We start from the raw sequence: 9,192 nt of genomic DNA, 5'->3' as shown, positions 1-9,192 counted from the left end.
CCACTTTTATTCAGCTCGGTGGCAAGGAATTCAAAGCGGGGAGAGGGGCGGGTGGAGGGGAGGGGGCGGAGGCCGGCGCGGGGCTCGCCGCTGCCCGGGCACCCCCGTCCCCTCGGGCCGCCCCGTCGGGGCTGGCAGCGGAGGGGGTCGCGCCGCCGTGCCAGGGCCCGGCCGCTTGAGTGACACGGCGTGGGCAGCGCTCCGAGAAAGGGCACGTCGGTTGGAAAAATAAAAGTGCCCTTTTAATCAAGGGGAGCGGCTGAAGGAGGCAGGGAGGCCGGCAGGGAGGCTGCTCGCCGGGAGGCTCCGCTGCTCTCGGAGTCTCGGCACCGGCACGTCGGGGCAGCGGGGGGCTCAGCGCCCCGAGAGGAGGCGGCCGTCGGGGGGCACGGGGCTGGGGAGGCCGGGGAGGGGAGCCCGGGGCTGGGCACGGCCCGGTGCGGGACAAGTGCTGCCCTTCAACACCTTCCTCCCGTGGGCAGACGGAGCCACAAGGTGTGAGCCGAGGGGGAGAGGCGAGAGGCCGGGCTGTGCCGGGCCTCTGAAATAACCTGCCGGGCTCTGCCGGCCCCTGAGCTACCGAATCGTGTCCGAGGACTCGAGACTTCCCCGAGTGAAACTTTCCCGGCACCTGGTTTTCTCTCACAGAATCACACGGGCTGGGACACGGAGGGGCCGGGAGTCCCCCGGGACCGGGACGGGCACAGACGCCCCCTCCGGGCACCTGCGCTCGGGCTCTGCCTCGGGTCCCCACGCCGTGTCCGGCACCGCTTCGTCTGTTCGGGGCAGCCCCCGCCGTGCCGAGGGGTCAGGCCCGACCTGACTCGGGGACGGGGCGAGGGGGAGATGCCGGCAGCGAGAAGCTGGGAGGGGGCCCGATCCCGGCCCTCTCGGCATCCTCACGGGTGTGCGCGACCCCCGCGGGCTCTCCCCGCCCGGTGCGCACGGAGCCTCGGCGGCTTTGCGCTCTCCCGGCCCCGTCGGGGCACGGCGGCGGCCAGGAGGAACCGAGGGCGGGGGTCCCCCGGCGCGGCGGTGGGAGGGGGCGGCCAGAGCCGGGCCCTTCCCCGGCTTCTCGGGGGGCCCATGACCGAAAAGGCGGGGCGGGACCCCCACACACACCGCGGGCTCGGCGGGACCGCTCCCATCCTTCCCCCCTCTCCCCCCCCCGACGCCTGTGCGTGTCTCTGGCTGAGCCGCCAGTGGATGTCGTTGTTCTGTTCCTTGAGCGCAATGTCACTCCTTTAGCATGACCTCAAACGCGGCGGGGGCTGGGACCGCCAGTCATTCTCCGTGCGAGAGCCGGGGCGGGAGGCAGGCGGGACCCAGCCCCGCCGCCAGCGGCACTTTTGTGGTGCCGCCGCCGCCGCCGTCCCCCTTTCCTCCGCGGGGCTGGCCGCGGGGCGGGCGATGCTCCGGGCTCCGTGAGCCGCCCCCCGCGTCCCGCCGCCCTCGGCCGCGTCGCCCCGCGGAGCTGCGCGCAAGAACCCGGCGCGGCCCCGCGGGTGCCCGGCGGGTCCCTCGCTGCTGCTGCGCGCAGGTCGGCGGCCGCAGGATGCCGCGGAGGGGCGCGGAGGCGCCGCTCGCCCTGCTGCTGGCCGCGGCGTGGCTGGCGCAGCCGCTGCGCGGTGGCTACCACGGGCTGAGCATGTTCGCCGTGCAGACGGCGCAGCCCGACCCCTGCTACGACGAGCACGGGCTGCCCCGCCGCTGCATCCCCGACTTCGTCAACTCGGCCTTCGGCAAGGAGGTGAAGGTGTCGAGCACCTGCGGGAAGCCGCCGTCGCGGTACTGCGTGGTCACGGAGAAGGGCGAGGAGCAGGTCCGCTCCTGCCACCTCTGCAACGCCTCCGACCCCAAGCGCGCCCACCCGCCCTCCTTCCTCACCGACCTCAACAACCCGCACAACCTGACGTGCTGGCAGTCCGACAGCTACGTGCAGTACCCGCACAACGTCACCCTCACCCTCTCCCTCGGCAAGAAGTTCGAGGTGACCTACGTGAGCCTGCAGTTCTGCTCGCCGCGCCCCGAGTCCATGGCCATCTACAAGTCCATGGACTACGGCAAGACCTGGGTGCCCTTCCAGTTCTACTCCACGCAGTGCCGCAAGATGTACAACAAGCCCAGCCGCGCCACCATCACCAAGCAGAACGAGCAGGAGGCCATCTGCACCGACTCGCACACCGACGTGCGGCCCCTCTCCGGCGGCCTCATCGCCTTCAGCACCCTGGACGGCCGCCCCACGGCCCACGACTTCGACAACTCGCCCGTGCTGCAGGACTGGGTGACGGCCACCGACATCAAGGTGACCTTCAGCCGCCTCCACACCTTCGGCGACGAGAACGAGGACGACTCCGAGCTCGCCCGCGACTCCTACTTCTACGCCGTGTCCGACCTGCAGGTCGGCGGGCGCTGCAAGTGCAACGGCCACGCGTCCCGCTGCGTGCGCGACCGCGACGACAACCTGGTGTGCGACTGCAAGCACAACACGGCCGGCCCCGAGTGCGACCGCTGCAAGCCCTTCCACTACGACCGGCCCTGGCAGAGAGCCACGGCCCGGGAGGCCAACGAGTGCGTGGGTGAGTCCCCGCGTGGGAGCGCACGGCGTGGGCACCGCCGGGACCCCGGGGAAGGGGCGCTGGGGTTCCCCCGAAAGGGCACGGCGAGGGAGGGGACAGCCACGGGCACCCAAACCCGCGGCGGGGACCTGCGGGAACAGGGAGCGAAAGGCGCGGGGGCAGCCGGGGCCATCCCGGGACACGGGGAGCGGCGCGGGGACACGCGGGGACACGGGGAGCGGGACGCGGAGAGGACACGGGAGTAGCCGGAAATGCAGGGCAAAGGAGGGGACACCCGGGGGACTCCCAGGGACACAGAAACGCGGAGCAGGGGATACTGAGGCACCCGGGAGCGCAAGGCAGGGGACACAGCAGCGGCCGGGAGCGCATCGGTGAGGTGCAAGGGAGACCCCGAGGCGCAGAGCGGGGACCCCGGGGGACCCGGGGCAGGGGACGGCGAGGGGTCTGCGACGGGGACACGGAGCGCCGAACGACCCGAGAGTGCAGGGCAGGGAGTGCGGGAGGCCCGGGACGCGGAGGCACCTGGAGGGTCGGGGGCACCGAGGGACGCTGGAGAGCGGAGCAGGGACCGCGGGCGGCTCGGAAGGACAGGACAGGGGACACGGTGGAAATCAGCGCGGGGAGAGGGGACACGGAGCAAAATGGCAAAACCCCGGTCGTGCGCGACGCTGCTCGGAGAGGCGCGGGCGGGGCAGGGTCCCCTGTCCTGGGCTGGGGTCTGGGTATCCGTGCCGGGGGTCGGCGCTCGCAGGGAGCCCCGGCCGGGGCCGGGAACGGCTCCGGTCCTGGACAGGGAGAGAAGGCGGCCGGGCGCGGGGCAGCTCGGCGAAGTCCCGGTCCCCGTCCTGCCCTGAGGTGGGGGCGGCCCCGGGCGGGCAGCGGGAGGTGTCGGGGACGGGGACGGAAACGGGAACGGGAACGGGTCCCGAGAGCAAACGGCAGCGGCAGCAGCGCTCCGGGACGGGCCGGTTCGCTCCGTGCCTGGCGAGAAACCCGTGCCGTCCGGGCTGAAAGCGAACCCCAGCTCCGGGGCTAACCCGAGGGGGAGACGGGCACAGGGTGAGGTTTTTGGGGGCAGTTCCCCTGCAGCCCCGTGCACCCCGCCGACTCCTGCCCTTGCGCTGCCGGTCCCCTTCTCAGTCCGGTTTACGGAGCCGTGCCAGGTCCTGCGTGGGACGGGGGTCTCGGGGTGAGCTAGCCCGGAGTCTGGGCTCGGCTCGGCTCGGCTCGGTTCTGCTCCGCTCGGCTCGGCTCGGCTCGGCTCGGCAGGGCTCGCCCCGCCGCGCCGGAACGCGTCTCCGGCACTCCGCCGCCCGCAGCCTCCTTGTTTACACGGAAAACTCGGCCCCGTCTTCCAAAACATTTGCAGTTCCGACGATAGGAAAAAAAAAAAAATCAACAACGAGCGGCCGGGTTGGGCTTTGGCTTTTTTTTTTTTCTGCTTTCTTTCCTTTTTTTTTTTTTTTTTCTTCCCAAATCATAATCAGATGTGTCCCTTGCAGAGAGCACAATTTCTTCGCCGGCGCCTTCAGCACCGAGGCACGGCCAAGCCGGGCTGCGGCCGCGGGTTACCGGGCTCGGGCAGGGGGCTGCGGGGGCCGGGGGCACCGGGACCCGCCGGGGGCGGCCGTGGGGAGCTCCACTTGCCGCTGCCGGGAAGGTGCAGGGAAAGGGGAATCCGGGGGAGCCCAGGGGGTGCCGGCTGTGCCCCCGGTGCTGCGGCGCTGCTCAGCCCCGGGGGGGAGACGAGGGGCCGGGCCGGGCCGAGCCTCCGCTCTCCGCCGGGCTGCGGCTCACGTCGGGGCGGCTCCGGAGCGGCGGCGGTGGGGAGAGGCCGGGCCCCGGGGGGAGGCGGGCGGGGAGAGCGGCTCGGACGTGCGAACAGCGCCGAGCCGTGATTTATCTCCGGTTTTCCTTCTGTCCCTGCGGGGTTCCTCTGTGAACAGTGCTTTGCGCCTGTGGAAGGGGCTCCGCGCCCCGGCCACCGGGCAGGGACAGATCCCAGTGGCACCCCGGGGTGAGCATCCCCGCCAGCAGCTGGAGGGGCTCAGCTTCCCCCAGGTTTCTGCCCCATCTTGCAGCCCGGGACAGGTTCCCTGCTCGCAGAAAGTTCTCTCCATCAGCAGTGCTGTAAAATTCGGGGTGCCCCAGGTCACTGCCAGATCCTTGTCTGCTCTGCAGCACCCTGAACTGCCCCTGTAAAAGCTACTGTTCAGTCATCGTGCTGGCCCTGTGTGCCTACCATCTTTCTTACTTCCAATTTACTTCCAATAAACTTCACGGTTTCCAGTAAAGTGTGTGTCTTCGTGCCAGGCTCTGCATTTCAGACCATGCACAGTTCTAGCTGTGTCAGACTTCTGCAAACGAAAATCTCCAAGGCTTTTTCCTCTTCTTCAGAGTTTGCTGGGAAATGAATGTTTTGCAACGGTAAAGCTACTGTAAAACAATTTTCCTGAGTCTGTTTTTCCTGCAGATTCCCTGGGGCCATACCTATCAGTCTGCAACACCAACCACGGCCAAACAACTGCATTGCCCTGCCAAGCCCACACGGCCCAGAATAATCCCCCTAGATAAAGATCACAATAACCCCATTCAGCTCCCACCCACTTGCTCATGACCATCAGCCCACCCTGATTTCTCTCCCAAACCCAGAGATAAAGTCAGCCTCTGCGCTCACTCGGAGTCTGCGGGTGCCAGCCTTCACCGGGCAGAGGCCGGGGACAGGCGGTGAGGAAGTCTGCGGATGATGGTGGTGGTGATGCCATTGGCCACACTCCGGAGGGATCTTCAACCTCTTGAAGAGGTTGAGAAGGAGGTGAATGAGCAGCAGTGGTATGGGGGCAGGCGAATTAGCCAAATCTACTGAATTTGCACCAGCCAGAGGTGTGAGAAGCAGTTCTGACTTTTTCATTGAATTTGCTCTTTTTCGGGAAAGTTGGGTTTTCAACCAAAGAGAAAAATGACAGAATGTGTCTGCTCTGCCTGAAAATTTGGGTGTTTTCTTTGGTAAGCCCATTCCCCCTGCCAAAACCAAATCTTTGTTCCTATTCATGCTTATTTGGGGCTGAAAAAGAAACGCGCTGGAGTTTCTGACAAAAAGTCAAAATTTCCCACGGGAATGTTTTTCACCAGCCAGATCTAATTTTTCTTTATCAATTCTTGCTGCCTGCAAGAGCCCAGGCACCATGCAGGGAGAGGACAGGACACGGCCCCAGGAGATGTTCTCCAGGGGCCTGCTCCAGCAGAAGGGGCTCAGCCAGCAGAACTTCCCTCTGGTTCAGGTTCCCATCGACTTTACCTGGCAAATAACTCCTCCACGTAGAGCTTGGCCTTACAGTCTGGCTTTGGCCAGGCGCCTGGGAGCTAACATGCTCCAGGGAGGACACAGCTTGGAGGGAAGCTGTTGCAATCACTCAGCCAGTCAGGGAGGTCTGCTCTCCATCCTCCATCTCCCCAGCAGTGCTCAGCACCGTCGGGCCAGCTCAGAGTCCGGCCAGCCCAAGCCCCACTTTTTGTCCAACCCATGTTGTCCTGATGAAGCTTCCAGCTCCCCTGTGAGAGGAGAACACAGCTGGAAAAGGCTGAACTGAAACGCCTTCAGAGCTCTACTGCTGGTGAGCTTGTGTGGATGCACGAAAACAGCCAGGGACCCAGCTCCAACCAGGTTTAGCAACATCAGTAAATTCGGTCAACACCACCCCACGTTTTCTCATGGACCGCGGTGTTATTCTGAGCGCTGGAAATGAATGTGGACAAAAAAGCCATGAAACACTTTTGAAATCTCACTTTCCCTTGCATAAATACCACTGCACTTGCCTTGGCCGGAGAAAGCTCTGCCAGACAAGTGCAGGCTGCAGGCACTTTGGGAACAGCCTCCAGACACGGTTCCCAGTGCCGCCTCAGGCGCTCCGCAGCATTTCCCCGCAGGGACAGGAGATGCGCCCGGCACCTGCACATTTCTCTGACGTCAGTGGCGTTTGCAGGTGCCGGGCGCCTCTCAGATTTTGGCCTTCTGTTATGCCTAGAGAGCATTTAACAATAACAAGTGCGATTGCAGTGAGAAAAAGGAAACATATTGTGTTTTCAGATAGGGGATTTGGCACAAGACGCGCGCAAAGCCTGGTGTTAGACAGGCTCTGCTCCGCGGCGAGCGCTGCGGTGGGGTTCCCAGGCTGTGATACGTCTCTTGTCAGAGCAATTTGCGAGCCAGCCTCTCCTCCAGCTGAGAGGAAACTTCATCTCCGAGGCGGAGGGGTCCAGGAATTACTAGAGACCAGGCTGCCAGACATTCTCAATGAAAAACTTCCTCCCAGACAAACCTGGGGCTGGACCTTTATCGTCTCCGTGGCAGTTCAGGGAGATATTTGCCGGGCAGTGCTGACTGTAGCAGCTGTTAGGCTCCCCTCCATCCTCATCACAACCAGGGAAATCAAATCCTCCTGTGTCCGCAGCGTGCTGCCCCAGCCGCACCGCAGCAGCGTGCTCTTCTCGCTCCGGTCCTGCAGAGGGATCTAGGGACTGTAGGATTTCCTCTCAGGGCATTCCTGGTGTCCCTTATGAAACTTTGGTGATCTTTTTTCTTTAGCCCACCTTAATCATCAAGGCTCATGGTGGCTTAGACCCATCGGGCGGGCAGGGCTGGGCTGGTGGGAGATGTCCTTCTGCCACCTTCTTCCCTCCTGTGGGGGCTCAGGGCTTTGTGAGTGGTCTCGAGGTGAGGAGCTGGGGCAGGAGCAGCGTGGCTGGCAGAGACCAGCTCTGTAAGTGCCCCGTGAGCTGGGGCAGAGCTGCCCCAGCATTTACCCCATGTATGGCTGCGGCTCTTCCAGAGGGAAGGTTGCGAGCATCCCTTCTCTCCTTGTAAAGCAGCGACTTTTCCTATTTGAACAAAAAGGCTCTGAGCAGGATTTCCAAGGTGCCCCTGCAGGATCCCCAGTGTCCCCACAGAGGATCCCCAGGGTGCCCATGCAGGGTCCCCAGGGTGTCTGTGTCTTCCCCTGCACCCAGCTGGGACAGCACAGCCCGACAATGTGCCCAGCTTGAGGCAGCCAGGCGAGGCTGACCGGTGGATTTTGGAGCTGCTGGGGGCCCATACCACCCAGTACCTATGGAGGATATGTAGGATGGTCATCGTTTCTTATATTCGGGCTTGTCTTGTCTCCCCTGCCTCAGTTTCCTCTTATATAGAGACTAAAATGGGGCTGTGCAGACTGCTTTGCTCTCGGCACAGGAAAGGTGTTCAGCAGCAGCAGCACAGCATCCCGGTGCCCAGGCAAACCCCACGGCTCTGGCACCTTCCCCAGCAGCTGGACCAACAGCTGCCCAGGCTGCACCCCTCACACGGCCATGTGCTGTCCATGGAGCAGAGGATCTGCTGTCCCCCAGTCCTGGTTCTGCTCCCAGCGGGTTGTTCTGCATGGGGAACTGGACGAGATGCGGGTAACACGGTATTGCTGAGCAGATGGGTGCTGTAGCCATAGAAATATGGGCCCGTAAGCTGCTGAGACTCCCATTGTAGCCTCCCAAGCGGGCCTTGCATGGGCAGAGCTTTCTCACAGGCTTTTATTCTCAGGAAGCTTAAAGTTAAACTGATTTCCAACAGAAAGGTTTTTACACCAACAAACAAACAAACAAAAAAGCGCAGTTAAGGCTAAAACAAAACCAGGCTTGGCACTCGGGGTTGGACACTTGCCTTCCCTTGAGCTTGTCCACGGCTAATCTCTGCCCTCCTCTTTCTGGGCCAAAGCATGTCATCCTTATTCAGCCAGCGCTGTCCTCGCCTCGGCAAACTCTCTGTGACCGCCCGGGGGACGTGCTCCTGCCCAGGACAGAGCAAAAAGCACACGAGGGCTCAGCTCGCGAGTGGCCGCTGCCTGCAGGGCTTTGCTTGGAAAATCTCCCTCGGCATTCATGCCTTCGTACCTGGGCTGGGACGTGGGGCAGCTGGGACGTGAGAGCCCTTCTTTCTATTCCAAACGTATGTCCCCTTCACCCCGGGGATGGGGAACGGGATTTCTGGCTGTGAGGGGCTGGTGCCCTCTTTTTCCTAGGGACAAACCCGGCTTTTGGTGCTGTGTTTCTGGAAGCTCTCATGATTTTTAAGGGGTAATTTGTGTTGGGGTGGAGCTGTGCAAGTGGAGGGGCTTTCCTGGGGACCTTTGGGAGGATTTGGGGTGCTGTGATGAGTTTCTTCCCCAGCCAGCTTTGCCTGCAGGACACACAGGGGGAAGGAGTTGTTGAGGACTGGAGGCCAGCTGGATACCTTCAGAGCGCTGCAGAGGGCTGCACCGAATATTTAGCCCTGTGTTGCTGTCAGACGGCAGAAATAAACCCAAGACAACCTCAGGACCCACCAAATACCACGGTCAGCCCTCTCTAGAAATCACTGATGGGTCTGCCTGCAGCACAGGACTCAGCAGCCCTTGTCCCTACGGGGCTGAGCCCTAGCCACACGGAGAGATTGCAGACCTCGGACTCTTCCCCATGCACACCATTTATCTGAGGCATCGTCCTAATTGCACCAGGCAATATCTCCCAAATTTTCAGGCAGCAGCAGGGATGAGAGAGGGTTTGCAGCTGCGATCAGCCCATACGGGTGGTTTGGACACAGGGA

At 63.3% G+C, this 9,192-nt stretch overlaps 1 protein-coding gene across 2 annotated transcripts in view; it reads left to right on the top strand.

Moving 5' to 3' along the window:
- The first annotated feature begins 1,325 nt into the window (after nucleotides 1-1,325).
- Nucleotides 1,326-9,192, top strand: part of NTN1 (netrin 1) — an 85,465-nt gene continuing 77,598 nt past the window's right edge. For both annotated transcript variants that reach the window (XM_082774744.1, XM_082774743.1), the window contains exon 1: nucleotides 1,326-2,579. In XM_082774744.1, coding sequence (XP_082630870.1) covers nucleotides 1,556-2,579 — 1,024 coding nt within the window. In that variant the 5' untranslated portion in view covers nucleotides 1,326-1,555. The remainder of the gene's footprint in view (nucleotides 2,580-9,192) is intronic.

The sequence above is a fragment of the Aythya marila genome (genome assembly GCF_965140915.1).
Source record: "Aythya marila genome assembly, chromosome: 18".
Taxonomy (NCBI): domain Eukaryota; kingdom Metazoa; phylum Chordata; class Aves; order Anseriformes; family Anatidae; genus Aythya; species Aythya marila.
Note: the sequence above shows the minus strand (reverse complement) of the source record. Positions and strands in the feature narration are given on the sequence as shown.